Source organism: Eulemur rufifrons, chromosome 7 (assembly GCF_041146395.1).
Source record: "Eulemur rufifrons isolate Redbay chromosome 7, OSU_ERuf_1, whole genome shotgun sequence".
In the NCBI taxonomy this organism is placed as follows: Eukaryota; Metazoa; Chordata; class Mammalia; order Primates; family Lemuridae; genus Eulemur; species Eulemur rufifrons.
Window position 1 is genome coordinate 27,570,559 of NC_090989.1, and position 16,103 is coordinate 27,586,661.

Consider the following 16,103-nt stretch of genomic DNA (forward strand, 5'->3'; position numbering starts at 1 on the left):
GGTCTCAGATTAGCAGTTACTGGCTGCAGTTACTGAGATTGTTACTTCATGCAGTTGTTTATGTGTACAGATGGGCAAAAGAGAGGTCAGGGAAAAGGACGCATGGCAATTTCATCAATAAAAATAAAACCATTTAAAGTAAGCAGCCGACTACTGATGGTGTGCCAGTAGCTTCATCTTCCTAGTTGAAAGACATACTTTAATGTTACGTATTATTTAGTATTTAGTATTTAGATATGTTGATCTTCTCCAGGTACATTGTGCGTATAGTATTCCTGTTTTTTGTTCATTAATCCTCTGGGATGGGATCTGGTCAGGTTTATTGACTTCTTCCCTTCACACAAATCGTTGCCATGTCTCTCCGTCCATGGGTTGTGTCTGCAGTGACAAGTCTCTTCCGCAGACTGACTGCAGCTTTTAAACTGAAGCTTGAATCTTTGTGTTCTGAGCCAGTACTGACAAGAGTGATGTAATATAATGTAATTTCAATGGCATTTAACTTGATAATTTGATATAGTTTTTTTTTCCTTTTTTCCTTCGTTTTGTTATTGAGAAACTAGCAGTCTTTCCAGGATAGTACATTTCTGATATTTTCATTCAAACCTATTTATCAGAAATACTTTTGCAAAGTTAAAAACTGATAATTTATAGATTGTGTAATGCTACACCAGGTGGCACTTGATATAACAAGGAAAGCTTTTGTAATGTAAATTTGCCCCACCAGCACTCTGCATCCTTAAAAATGATTTCTTGATCAGAATGCTTAGTAAGAACGAACATTCATCACATAACGCTTGGTTTCATAAATGTAATTTAAGATAAACTCAACATCTTGTTTAAACAGCTAAACTAAGAGGCATGATATTGTTAGATAATTGCACTAGTATATTTAATAATGTATTCCATTAAGAATCACTTTTGTTGCTGTTGGTGATAACCACAGTTTCTTTTGATACGTATGATTTGGGAATTGTCATGGAAGACTGTGGATACACTATAAAACTTGCCTGATTTAACCAATGCTTAGCAGTTAAATCTGCGTATTTGGAAAGAAGTGCCCCAAGATATTGGGGAGTATACTATCAACTTCATGTGGAACAAAGCCTTGGAGGTGTGAGAAAGCATGATCCATTCAGAGACATGCAGTTTAAATTAATTCCAAAATTGACACATGGCAAAGATCATTTATAACAAACAAAAAAATATGCAAGTGTATATACATACACACGTAAAAATTTATAATTCTGAAGCACACACATGCTGGTGTCTTCTCTTACTCTATAATCCAGTACAATATTTTTAGCAGAACATGCTTTATAATAAGAAGTGCATGAAGATCTTATCTTCAAAAATGGGGAACATTTTTAAGACAGAGTGTACCCTGTGAGTAAATGCAGTATCTGCTAAGTGTACTAAAAACCCTAGGAGCTTTGATCAAATGCCAGCTGTTACATCAGTTCTGTTGGTAATCTTTCTTGCTGATCTGTGACCTTGACCTTGTGTTGTGTCTGTATGTCAAATCTGTTTTAGGGATGGGGAAACCATAGTTGAGTTTAATAGGATTTATCCTTCAATCTCAAAGGATATCCATATATATATATATACACACACACACTATAAACACTCAATTCCAGAAGAAGAAACATCCATTTTCCATTATATTTCTTCTTTTGATAGAGGTTGGAAAATATTATACTTTTAAAAACTGATAGCACCACTTACTCTAAAGAGTTATAGGGAAAGGTTAGGAGAAGCTATATCCTCTATTAATTTTATATTTAAACTCTTTTTTTATTCTTATATGCTACCAAAATAATTTGTTAATAATTATTTTGTGTTCCTTCAGGGAAACTATTTGAGAACAGTAGAAGACAGTGCAGAGACATTAGTATAATGGTAAATTTTGTTTGTAACTCTCTGTCATATAATAATTCTTTTCCTGGAATTTTTAAAATTATAGTTAGAATTACTTTTACTTAATAATATTCTGGATTCCATGTTTTCAAGACACTATAGCACAGCATCCAGGAATGTATTGTATATTTGAAATAGAAATTGTTTTGCAGTTTAGCTCTTTCTCTAGCTCTTTGGATTCTCTTGCTCTTTGATTTTTAACTTTAAGGTCTCCAACTTTTTCATCTTAATTTAATTTTGATTTAAAATTAAAGTTTTTTTAGATAAACTATAGAGGAAGCATAAAATGAATAGCAGATTTATTGAATCTGATTCATATATATAAGCCTTTTGAGGATAACTCAGAATCAAGAAGCCCATCTTTATTTCACTGTACCAATTATACGGAGGATTTGTTTCTGTAACCAGAACAGTTACTTCATCACTCTTGCATTTGTCCCTGTCATCAAAGATCCTGCATCTTTACTCTTATCTTGCATTTTATTCAGTATGTGGCCAGTATAAAAGAAGCAAAAGTTCTGGTTTAAATATAAGCTCATATTTAGCTTTTAAATAAACATCTGTTTGAAATTCTATGACCCTACTGAAGAATGTAGTGAAGATAAATAACTTTTTGGGGATTGGGTGGGCAGGGTGTATGGCTATTTCAAAACCATTTCCTTCCCCTAGAATTCACTAAAAAGACTATAAAACATATTGGTCAGGGCTATTTCCACAACTTTATGACAGCATATCATCTTTCTGGTTAAAATGCTTGTCATTTTTATCAAGTACAATTTGACATATTACATGGAATCATAGAAATAAAATTTTAGGGTTGAAGAGGTCCTCAGATACATATGTCCTTGTTGGAATGCTTGAGTAAGTCAAGCAATAGTGTCTCCTAGTGAGTGCCTGTTAGAAGGGAATGTGAGTGACACTATTTTACTCCTGTGGAAGCAGCTGACAAGCAAGTTAAAGCTGATAGACCTGGAAGTTAGAAGCAAATTTGGCCTTGGGCAAAAATATGTAAGCCCCTCAGGTTGCAATGGAAAGCAATCCAGACACCTGTTCTACTAGCTGCAGTGTCAGTCAGTGGTTTCCATGCTACCTGTCTCCGAAGAGTATTTATACCTACACCTAAAATGAGAACCTCTGGGAGAGAGCAAAAAACTCTTCAGGTCAAATTTCAAATATTGAGGCCCGCAGTTGAGCAACATGTTTTTAGATAAGTTCATTTTTTGGAACCCATTAAATTGTACAACCACACATCTACCTTTTGGTAAAGATGATACTTCAAAGAAAGTTATTATCTTGGAATTCAAATTCCATCAGAAGACGTATACTAATTTTGATTTATTTTTTGCAAGAAATTAGAAATGTGTTTTCATAAATGAAATGTCAGACTGATTCTTTTACTATCCTCTTATTATTCCCTGATGTGCAATATCAACACTTGAATGTTTCTTTTATTCTTTTTCTAAATGTGTCTTTCCAACAACTTTATAACTTTTAATTTATAGTAGAGCACTCACTGTAGTCTTCGCTTTTTAATAAAGCTTCAGGACTTTTATCTAACATGCTACTCTTTCTTGTTCTATGAGATTAAATGTCGAGTTTTATGTATTCTAATTTTTCATTGGCCCTTGGTTTGGAAAGTTAATTTCATCTGTTTGGATAAAATGTTTAGTATTACATCCTTTTGGTAAATTGTTCTTGGGTTTTGTTTTCCTGTTCCACTTGTAAAACTTCCTTTCAAAGTTCCACCTTAGAGAACACCAAGAGTTTTCTGAATACCTGGATCTATATTGTTTAAATAAAAGCTTCAATAATTAGGACTTTAGAATCTTCTTAGTATGTACTTAGATATTTTTCTTCTAATACTTAACAAAACACATTAACGTCTTTCTTAATCTTTTATATAAAAAGTACCCCTGAAATAATCCACAGTGGAATGTAGATATTATTTTCCCATAGGAATTATTCTGAATGATATTAAGTAGCCCCCCGATTATTTCTGCATTCAGAGCCAGGAATCTAAATGCTCCTTAAAGCTGAATTGCAGAAATTCCATCAAATTTAGTACTCAACTAGAGACTATTCGATAATGCACAAGAAATTGGGGGAGATTTCATGAAACAATTGCAAGTCATGAAGTATTCCTTACACATAATTTAAATAGCATATCAAGTGACTTCATAGATGTTTAATCATTTAAGTATATTCTAATGGAGAATTTGATTGCAAGTAAGAAACTGAATTTTTTCCTTAAAAACAGCTGGAGAAAGAATTTTTTCATTATTTATCTATTCTCAACCAAAAGTAGTCCAACATGTAAGAATTCTATTAGGTACATCTTTCATTTATCTAAATAACATCTTATTTCTTAGATTTTACCATTTTAAAGTGTGTAAAAGTTCAGCAAAGTTTCTCTTTGTGTAATAAACCATTTTCAAAAAGAGAATGTAAAACACTTTGTAGTGGGACTAGTTTTACTTTGAGAATCAATAAAACACCCATTTGTGAACTGTTAGTATGCAAATTACTTACAACTGGTATTGCTAAAGCTCTAAAAAAAAGTTACACTTCAACCTAATTTCATACCTTCCAGGTACTTAAAAGAAAATGTAGCTCTTTTTAAAATATAATTTATAATTCAAGGATTTTACTAGATATTTCATTAAAATAGTCTGTGTTAAAACTTGGATCTTTCCCAAAATCTATCTATGTGTATGGTCAAGTTACATGGATTTTGTTTTAGTTTGATTTCATTATTTTTTTTAATAATTGTGTCTCACCATAACAATAACTTTTTTTTATGTTTACTGGTTTATTATTAATACAAAATAAAAAGGATACAAATGAGCAGCAGATGAAGAGATGCACAGGGCAAGGTATGGGGGAAGAGGCTCGGAGCTTCCAAGCACACCGTGAGTTCGGCCATCTAGAAGCTCTAGTTTTTTCCACTATATGCTTTGGACCAGTAGAATCTCAATTTTACAAAATTTAAAAGATAATTAAATGCTTATAAACAATTTTAATTGCTAGGAGGAAGATTCAGTTTATAATTTTAACCGTTAAGTAGACACAAGTTTTATTAAACTGTCATGAAATGCATTAACCCTTGGTATACTTTCAGGATTCTTTGGACCCAGTTTTAGGTTTTCAGAGTTTTTTTAAAAAAATGTTTATAACTAGTAGAATGGATCCTTTTATATGACTTTTATTCTTTTATAAAGTTTTAATGAATGTGTTTTTAATAGAATATGTGTCCATTGGAACCTTTATAAATCAGAGGTACATTACAGAATTTTAGTGATCTTATTTTTTCTATTAATATATCTTTAAGCATTCTACCAGTTTACTGTCTTGAAAATTAATTCATCGTTTATTACCATATGTGCTTAAAAAAAAGACTAGAATAATAAAAGGAAAATAATGGAAGTGCCTAGAAGGATGATACAATAGTGAAATAAGGCATCACAGTTATGCCATCATCTTATAGCCCATTATACTGCATCATCTTTCAAAAAGGTAAAAAAAAAAAAAAAAAAAAATCTGGATATACTATCCTTATAGTCTTTCAATTTTGTTAGAAATTTTTCTTAAACATAATCGACAACTGAGTATTTTTCATTTTCTGTCCATAATGTCAGAGAAGAAAGTTGACATAGGAAGATATTTCAGTTAGATGAATCAGAAGATGAATGCAAAGAAACCAATAGTAGCACCCTGGGCATGAATGATGATGGTGCTTATTGATTATATAAGCAACATATTTGACTATTGTCTTCAGATGATGGTACAGCCTCAATAAGTTTTCTCAAACTCAAGAATCAATGAGTGCACAGTGTAATTCAACAATATAGTTCTAAGAACAAAAAGGAAATACGGTATTTTCATCCAGTTAGGTATTCAATAGGAAGGACTTTATTACTCAGTAGAACCTCTGCTGCTCTGTTTTGCTCAAAGGGTGTGTGACAATATTCTTTCATCTTTTATGATGCTGAAGCACCCAAATTTATTTGAAACTGTTCTTAAGTGGACAAATACTGAAGGCAGGTGTGTGATAAAAGAGATTGGAAGGAAACAGATGATATAGAAACAAAGCAATTCATTCAGAATTCTAATCTAACAATGAAAAATGTTTGGCAATTATGGAACAAAGATTTCTGTTCTCTTTTCAACGTAATGATGAACTGTTGAAGTTTCCAATGTAGGGATTTTGAGTAATACAAGTACGAAAAGAAGACCCTGAAGTCCCAGAACCTTTTAACATGTATTTGAAATCTGAAATCAGTTAGCATTTATATTTCCAGATTCATCCATGACAGTTGATGAAACACACATCGTTGAATTAGCTATTATTTTATTATCAAATAAGTTTTATTTTCTTCCCCTTTATATATATGCATTTTTAATGTTCATTAAACTAATTTTTCTTTACTTTTCCTGTTATGTCTACCAACCTAATGTTTAAAGACAGGCTAGGAATGCAATCTCTTTGAGTTTCTAAACTAAGTTTTCCATTCTAAAGCCTCATTAGAGCTGTAGAATTTATGAGGTTTTTATTTGTTCTTAGTATTTTTTCCCTCTGTTTTTTTTATTTTTCTGTCCCTTCAGTGTTTTTATTCCCTTTGATTCCTCTCCTCTTCCATAAACTGAATTTTGGAAAAATTCTGATCCCTTGACTCAGAAATCTTTTAACAAGAATGTGCCATACGAGTAAAATCTCCCCTTACTGTGTTTATGAAGAAAATGTTGAGTATCTTCAAACAGACACATACATAAGCTCTAATAAAATCATTGCCGAAGTTAGGGAAATGACAAACTAGTGGATCACAGCATTTTATAAGCTATTCCAGTTTTAAAATATATTCCCTAAAAATTCCTAAAGAAACCTAATTCTTAAATGTGTATTTGTAAGTAGATATACTCAAATATAAACCTAGTAACATTTTTAAATAATACATATTTAAAACCAGGCAAGATATATTGGTGCTTTAAGAATAATGTAGTTGTCTTTGCTAAAAAAAAAAAAAGAAGAAGAAGAAAAGAAAAAAAAGAATCACACTAATACTGCATAACTTTTTAAATTTTTTTTTTTAATTTCAGCATATTATGGGGGCACAAGTGTTTAGGTTACATATATTGCCTTTGCCCCACTCGCGTCGGAGCTTCTAGCACGTCCATCCCCTTGAGGGTGCGCATCACTCCCATCCCTTCCACCCCCTCCCATCTGCCCAACACCTGATGAATATTATTACTATATGTGTACTTAAGTGTGATCAGTTAATACCAATTTGATGGTGAGTACATGAGATGCTTGTTTTTCCATTCTTGTGATACTTAACTTAGTAGAATGGGCTCCAGCTCTATCCAGGATAATACAAGAGGTGCTAGATCACCATTGTTTTTTGTGGCTGAGTAGAACTCCATGGTATATATACACTACATTTTATTAATCCACTCATGTATTGATGGATACTTGGGTTGTTTCCACATCTTTGCAATTGTGAATTGTGCTGCTGTAAACATTCTAGTGCAGATGTCTTTTTTATAGAATGTCTTTTGTTCTTTTGGGTAGATGCCCGGTAATGGGATTGCTGGATCAAATGGTAGTTCTTCTACTTGTAACTCTTTGAGGTATCTCCATATTGCTTTCCACAGAAAGCAGTAGTACTTTCTGTACTAGTTTTCAGTCCCACCAGCAGTGTATGAGTGTTCCTATCTCTCTGCATCTATGCCAACATTTATTGTTTTGGGACTTTTTGATAAAGGCCATTCTCTTACAGACATTGGCCTAGGCAAAGAATTTATGAAGAAGACCCCAAAGGCAATCACAGCAACAACAAAAATAATAAATGGGACCTGATCAGATTAAAAAGCTTCTGCATAGCCAAGGAAACTCTCATGAGAGCAAACAGACAACCTACAGAATGGTAGAAAATATTCACATGTTACATATCCGATAAAGGGCTGATAACTAGAATCTATATAGAACGCAGGAAAATCAGCAAGAAAAAAAAAAATCAAACAACTCTATCAAAAAGTGGCAAAGGACATGAACAGAAACTTTTCAAAAGAAGACAGACTAATGGCCAACAAACATAGGAAAAAATGCTCAACATCTCCAATCATCAGGGAAATGCAAACCAAAATCACAATGAGATATCACTTATCTCAAATACTGAGTAACTTTAAATAACATTTTTAAACTTAAGATGTCTATTTATCAGGTGGTAGTCATATGTTCTATCATACCCTAATATCCATAGGTTCCAACAAGCTTTACTGTATCCAGGGATCATGCTTCATTTTCTTTTTTTCTATATTTCTTAATTAAGTTTTGTACTATAGAAATGAAAAGGCAAAACTTGGAAAAGGTGGGAAGGATTGTTAATGATTTCTCCCTCTTTAGTTGTTTTTAAGGGATAGAAAAGGAAGGTATCTGAAGAAATTTGGCTCACTCTGCTGCCTACAGAGCGTTCAGTAGTAGGGTCTGAGTGAATTCAAGCCTCTAAGTAGTCTCTAAATTCCTGCTTTCTTGGGTATTCCATTTTCTGGTGAATGTTGTTAGGTGATACCACTGAGTGTCACCTGAAGCAGCCTCTCCAAGTAGCCATGACCTTTGATTTACAGATTTATCTTCTTAAATAACAGGTTTTCACGAGAAGTTCATTTTCCTCCACTGCTTCATGTAATTGGTACTTTTTATAAGATTTCTTTTCAAGGAACTTAATGAAAAATAACCAGCCCGACTTACAGTAGAATTTTTTGAAAGCATCTTCCCTTCAATATATTCTAAATTTGTTTCTTGCCCACTTTTCTAGAAGATAGATTATTATATACATATAGTTATGCTTATATATATTATGTTAGGCACATTTCTAAAGTGTTTTATAATTTTGATTTAAAAATCTTAAAAATATGTTGCAGTCACTTTTTAAAATTTTTTTTGTGCTTACTGATGTAAGGAAGTCATGTGAAAAGAAATAGCAATGGGAAGAGAAAATTCTGTATTAGGAATATTCTAGAAACTTAAGGGTACAGGTTCACCTTGCTTCATCCTTTAGATGTTGCTTATCACATCTTCCTTTTTTAAATGAACATATTTCACTAATTCTAAAACACACCTCCAAGCAGATTGGGAGTTCAGTAAGTTTGTTGTATTGGTTTAAATGAAATGAACAAATTGAATATTTAGAATGACCTTTGCTTTGTTGTTTCTTTGATTTATAGCGATGAACTTACAGTGTGTGGTTTCAAATCTGTGATTTCAATTATTGTAGCTTCTTATCTATCCATATTTTCAGAGGGAGGGAGAGAGATGTGTGTTTGAATATCAAAATACTTTCTACTAGCAGTTTGGTCATTCAATAACTTAATTTATGATAAGATTCAGTTATAGTGAGTATGTTGCAGTATAATAATTTTAATTAGCGCAGGCCTCAGACACAAGAAGCTTAATGAAATTATTTGTATATGTCATTTTGTGTTTTTAAAGTTAAGTTAAAAATTGAGTATATTTTCTTATTTAAGAAATGATTGTCTTAGTCTCTGTCATCTAGTTTGTCGGTTAAAATAAGAAGTAAATGTTAGATAGGTGAATAAATGGTAAAATGAAGTTTTGGAGCCCCTTTTGCAGAGAATCTATGGCAATTCTTTTTTAAATAAACTTCCAGATCTTTGAAAATTCAGAAATGTATAAAGTCAGTCTTTTTAAAGCAATGAATAATACTTTGCAATTTATATTATGCATAGTAAAATGTGAAATAGAAATAGCGTGAATAATGTGAACCCAAAGATGCTCTGGTAACCTTATTTCATTCTTCTGCTCAATGAAGTACTTTTTAAGGCTACCTACAAATCAAATCTGAAATGGCTGATGTGATTGTTGACTGATTTTTACTCCACTCAGGAACCAAAAGATTGGGACTGATATGGAGAGAAATATAATGGATTTGCATACCCCATTAAGTGGTTGTTAAATGCCTTAATTAGTTGAGAATTAATTGTATATAACAGTTTTTAGTAGAATTATAAAACTGTTTCCTCAACTCTAAGATGTCATCAGTTGTAAAATGCACCCTTATTTTTTGTACCACTAAGAAAGAAAAATATGCCTGCAATAAAGCAACATGTCCTCAATTGCAAGATACATCCCATGGAAAAAAGTAGTGTGTTTAGCTGGGTTATTTGCCCACTGCCTGAAAAACAAATCAAAGTTTTGTTAGTAAGGGAAAACGGGAGAATGGATTAGGTGGTAGTCATCAGGCCTACCATAATTATCATCATTTCATTTCAGAATCATCATAAATCTCTTAAAATGTTCGTGTTTCTTAAAATAGACTATAGCAAATCATAGAGCCTTATTACAAATGGTGGCTTTGGAATCTCAAGGAAGTCCCTTTTCAACCTACTCCTTATACACCTGCAACTTATTTATTTTAATTGTTACTTCCTCTTTCCTATATCTTGTTTTTGGGCTATCATTTTTTATCTTTTTAGTCAACAAATCTAATAATTTGATACAATCAAATAATTCTTTTCTAAAGTTTGACTTTCAGTTAAACATTTCATCCAAAATGCTACAAGGTAGTCTTTACATTAAAATTAATTTTTTCAGTTTCTTGGGGACCAAGGTAGTTGTTGATAGAACTGAGGGAGTCTAATAACTTCAACAACACATTTTGGCATCTTGAAAAACAAATCATGGAATTCATTTCAGCTTCTCTTCCAAAGAGTGCAATGGCTCCCTTCTTTAGATCTATTTTGACAAAAACTTTAACAGGTTTTCAGAAATGAAATGAATTCTTGCTTCTTCAATTTTATATATACTGGTAATAGAAAATTGTTTGGTACCTTCTTAGATAAATATCAGTGGACTATTTTTCAAATTCTGACTAACATGTCTTTTGACATTTCTCATTGTACTTCGCGTATATAGTAATGTTCTGTCTTCTGTATCTGTAAGGAATGGACCTGACATTAGAAGTTCTGCATAGAGCACACGAGTAAGGATTTTAAAACAACTGTGTTAAACCTCTGATACCCCTGAAAGAGCACCTGAAGAATCACTCTCTGTCTTTAATAAATCATGGTTATGAACTATAGGTGGATAAGCTTTGACTGTATTCTAGTGTTTATGAATATGATTAAGACTGCCACGCTTTGTACAGGCCCACAAAATAATCCTAAATTTGTTAGTGCTTCCATGTCTTTTTTGAAGACAGAACTTCTAAAAATTACTTGTGCAGTGTCTGGTGTTTGGGGGATGATGTCAGAAGTGAATCTGTTCTGTTGGTCTCAACCCCACATCAGACTCATCAGATGAGTCCTGTCATACGCATTTCTTTTCCCTTTTCTGCACATCTACTTTTGTTTCTTCCTAAGTGCCCAATAATGTAAGGAAGCTAATTCTAGTTGCCTTATTGAGCTTTAAGGCTATAAAGGAGACTTGGCATTCATATTACTTTGCATAAAGGTGCTTATGAAAATTCAAAAATTTGGCAGGATTCAGAAGGCAGTTATATAACATTAAGTATTTTCTCTGATTGATCATTTTAATATGGATTAACATGAGATTTCCAGTAGATATTTTCAATTGAATAAGAATGGCAATAAAATAAATTACTAAAGTGACTACAATGCATATATACGTGTATTGTTTATGTATATATTGTATGTATAAACTTACAAATGCTGTGTTCTTTTGCTTATAGGTATCATAACATGATCCTAGTTCTGTACCTCCTTAACTGTTTTTATTTTTTATTTTTTTTTAGAACACTGATATTTGCATTTAATGGAGAACAAAAGATGAAGAAGGAAAAGCAATATATTCACTAAGGATTATAGCTGCTTACTGCTACAGACCTGTGTTTTAAGGGATTCTTCTGCTCCTTCTTGCTTAGAAGTTGATCAGCTCTGTGGTCAGACAGCATTGGAGTTTGCCTGCCTTTATCTTGTCATTGCCAGAAGAAATCCTGGTTGGAATGTAACAGTACATCTCTATCTGATTGCTATGGAAGGTGATAAACTGACACTCACTCACTAAAGTTACACCTCATTCACTCACAGAAAACCATTCTTTAAAGTGAATAAAAACCAAGCCCTTGTGAACACTTCTATTGAACATGACTCATGGAGAAGAGCTTGGCTCTGATGTGCACCAGGATTCTATTGTTTTAACTTACCTAGAAGGATTACTAATGCATCAGGCAGCAGGGGGATCAGGCACTGCCGTTGACAAAAAGTCTGCTGGGCATAATGAAGAAGATCAGAACATTTCTGGCAGTGCCTTTCCCACCTGTCAAAGTAATGGTCCAGTTCTCAATACACACACATACCAGGGCTCTGGCATGCTGCATCTCAAAAAAGCCAGACTGTTGCAGTCTTCTGAGGACTGGAATGCAGCAAAGCGGAAGAGGCTGTCTGATTCTATCGTAAATTTAAACGTAAAGAAGGAAGCTTTGCTAGCTGGCATGGTTGACAGTGTGCCTAAAGGCAAACAGGATAGCACATTACTGGCCTCTTTGCTTCAGTCATTCAGCTCTAGGCTGCAGACTGTTGCTCTGTCACAACAAATTAGGCAGAGCCTCAAGGAACAAGGCTATGCCCTCAGTCATGATTCTTTAAAAGTGGAGAAGGATTTAAGGTGCTATGGTGTTGCATCCAGTCACTTAAAAACTCTGTTGAAGAAAAGTAAAGCTAAAGATCAAAAGCCTGATACCAGTCTTCCTGAGGTAACTAAAAATCTCATCAGAGATAGGTTTGTAGAGTCACCTCACCATGTTGGACAAAGTGGAACAAAAGTCATGAGTGAACCCTTGTCATGTGCTGCAAGATTACAGGCTGTTGCAAGCATGGTGGAAAAAAGGGCTAGTCCTGCCACCTCCCCTAAACCTAGTGTTGCTTGTAGCCAATTAGCATTACTCCTTTCAAGTGAAGCCCATTTGCAGCAGTATTCTCGGGAACATGCTTTAAAAACACAAAATGCAAATCAAGCAGCAAGTGAAAGACTTGCTGCTATGGCCAGATTGCAAGAAAATGGCCAGAAGGATGTTGGCAGTTTCCAGCTCTCAAAAGGAATGTCAGGCCATCTTAACGGTCAGGCGAGAACATCATCAAGCAGACTAATGGCCAGCAAAAGCAATGCTGCGGCATTTCAAAACCCAGTGGGTATTGTTCCTTCCTCTCCCAAAAATGCAGGCTATAAGAACTCACTGGAAAAAAACAATATAAAACAAGCTGCTAACAATAGTTTGCTTTTACATCTTCTTAAAAGCCAGACTATACCTAAGCCAATGAATGGACACAGCCATAGTGTGAGAGGAAGCATTTTTGAGGACAGTACTACACCTACAACTGTCGATGAATATTCTGATAACAATCCTAGCTTTACAGATGACAGCAGTGGTGACGAAAGTTCCTATTCCAACTGTGTTCCCATAGACTTGTCTTGCAAACACCGAATCGAAAAACCAGAATCTGACCAACCTGTTTCTCTAGATAACTTAACTCAGTCCTTGCTAAATACTTGGGATCCAAAAGTCCCAGATGTAGATATCAAAGAAGATCAAGATACCTCAAAGAATTCTAAGCTAAATTCACACCAGAAAGTAACACTTCTTCAATTGCTACTAGGCCACAAGAATGAAGGAAATGTTGAAAAAACTGCCAGCCCTCAGGGAGTACACGGCGATGTGACAAAGTTCAATGCACAAAATTATACAAGGACTTCCGTAATAGAAAGCCCCAGTGCAAATCGGACTACTCCAGTGAGCACTCCACCATTACTTACATCAGCCAAAGCAGAGTCTCCCATCAATCTCTCTCAGCACTCTCTGGTCATCAAGTGGAATTCCCCACCGTATGCCTGCAGTACTCAGGCTGAAAAGCCAACGAATACTGCATCTAGCCATTCAATGGACCTTACTAAAAGCAAAGAATCGCCAGGAGAGAAGCCAGCCCAAAATGAAGGTGCACAAAACTCTGCAACTTTTAGTGCCAGTAAGCTGTTACAAAATTTAGCGCAATGTGGAATGCAGTCTTCCATGTCCGTGGAAGAGCAGAGACCCAGCAAACAGCTGTTAAGTGTAAATACAGATAAATCTGTAGGTATGATTGATAGATTAAATAGCCCTCTGCTCTCAAATAAAACAAATGCAGTTGAAGAAAACAAAGCATTCAGTAGTCAACCAACAGGTCCTGAACCAGGACTTTCTGGTTCTGAAATAGAAAATCTCCTTGAAAGACGTACTGTCCTCCAGTTGCTCCTGGGAAATCCCAACAAAGGTAAGAGTGAAAAGAAAGAGAAAATTCCTTTAAGAGATGAAAGTACTCAGGAACATACAGATAGAGCTCTAAGTGAACAAATATTGATGGTGAAAATAAAATCTGAGCCTTGCGATGACTTACATCTTCATAATACAAATGTGCACTTGAGCCATGAGGCTAAGAGTGCCCCATTCTTAAGTATGGCTCCTGCTGTGCAGAGAAGCGCAGCTGCCTTACCAGTGTCTGAGGACTTTAAATCGGAGCCTGTTTCACCTCAGGATTTTTCTTTCTCAAAGAATGGTCTGTTAAGTCGATTGCTGAGACAAAATCAAGAGAGTTACCTGGCTGATGATTCAGACAGAAGTCACAGAAATAATGAACTGACACTTCTAGAATCGAAGAATCTTTGCATGGTCCCTAAGAAAAGGAAGCTTTATACCGAGCCATTAGAAAATCCATTTAAAAAGATGAAAAATAACCTTGTTGACGCTGCAAACAATTCCAGTACTCCAGAAGGACTGTATGGGCCCTTGCTTAACCAGGAAGAGCTGAAATTTAACAGGAATGATCTTGAATTTAAATATCCTGCTGGTCATGGTTCAGTCAGTGAAAATGAACAAAGGAGTTGGGCCAGAGAGAGCAAAAGCTTCAATGTTCTGAAACAGCTGCTTCTCTCAGAAAATTGTGTGCGAGATTTGTCCCCGCACAGAAGTAACTCTGTCATCGACAGTAAAAAGAAAGGACACAAAAATAATGTGACCAATAGCAAACCTGAATTCAGCTTTTCGTCTTTAAATGGACTGATGTACGGTTCCCCTCAGCTCAACAATGTCATGGATAACAGGACATTTTCATACCCAGGAGTATTAAAAACTCCCATAAGTCCTCCTTTCCCTGAGCACTTGGGCTGTGCGGGGTCTAGACCAGAACCCGGGCATTTGAATGGGTGTTCCGTGTCCGGTGAGAAAGGACCCATTAAGTGGGTTATCACAGATGTGGATAAGAATGAGTATGAAAAAGACTCTCCAAGACTGACCAAAACTAACCCAATACTGTATTATATGCTCCAGAAAGGAGGCAATTCTGTTACCAGTCGAGAAACACAGGACAGGGACATTTGGAGGGAGCCTTCATCTGCCGAAAGTGTCTCACAGGTTACGATCAAAGAAGAGTTAGTTCCTGCTGCAGAAACTAAAGCTTCTTTCTTTAATTTAAGAAGCCCTTACAATAGCCATATGGGAAATAATGCTTCTCGCCCACACAGCGCAAATGGAGAAGTTTATGGACTTCTGGGAAACGTGCTAACAATAAAAAAAGAATCAGAATAAAATGTACCTGCCATCCAGCTTTGGATCTTTTTAAAACTAATTAGTATGAACTTGAGATCTGTATAAATAAGAGCATGATTTGAGAAAAGCATGGTATAATTGAAACTTTTTTCATTTTGAAAAGTATTGGTTACTGGTGATGTTTAAATATGCATACTGATTTTTGCTTAACATTAGATGTCATGAGGAAACTACTGAACTAGCAATTGGTTGTTTAACACTTCTGTATGCATCAGATAACAACTGTGAGTAGCCTATGAATGAAATTCTTTTATAATCGTAAATAATAGGCATAAATTAAAATGTAAAACTCCATCTATGTGGATTAATGCATTTTGCTGCCTTTATTGGGATACTTTATTTTGCTTTTCAGAAGTCAGCCTACATACCATTTTTTAAAATCCAAACTGTTAAATAACTCTTTAAGGGATAATTATTGAATAAAAAACCCTAGTGCTGATTTACATCTCATCCAATTTAAAAATAAATTAGAAAAATATATGCTTACATTTTTCACTTTTGCTAAAAAACATAATTATTTTTAACTCTTGGAAGGGGTTTTATGGTTCCCAATGTGTCTGCCCCACCCAGTCCTTTTCA

At 34.5% G+C, this 16,103-nt stretch overlaps 1 protein-coding gene across 1 annotated transcript in view; it reads left to right on the forward strand.

Moving 5' to 3' along the window:
- Positions 1-15,901, forward strand: part of NRIP1 (nuclear receptor interacting protein 1) — an 89,840-nt gene extending 73,939 nt beyond the window's left edge. The window contains exon 4 of the mRNA XM_069472447.1: positions 11,682-15,901. Coding sequence (XP_069328548.1) covers positions 12,033-15,503 — 3,471 coding nt within the window. The 5' untranslated portion in view covers positions 11,682-12,032 and the 3' untranslated portion in view covers positions 15,504-15,901. The remainder of the gene's footprint in view (positions 1-11,681) is intronic.
- The last annotated feature ends 202 nt before the right edge of the window (positions 15,902-16,103 follow it).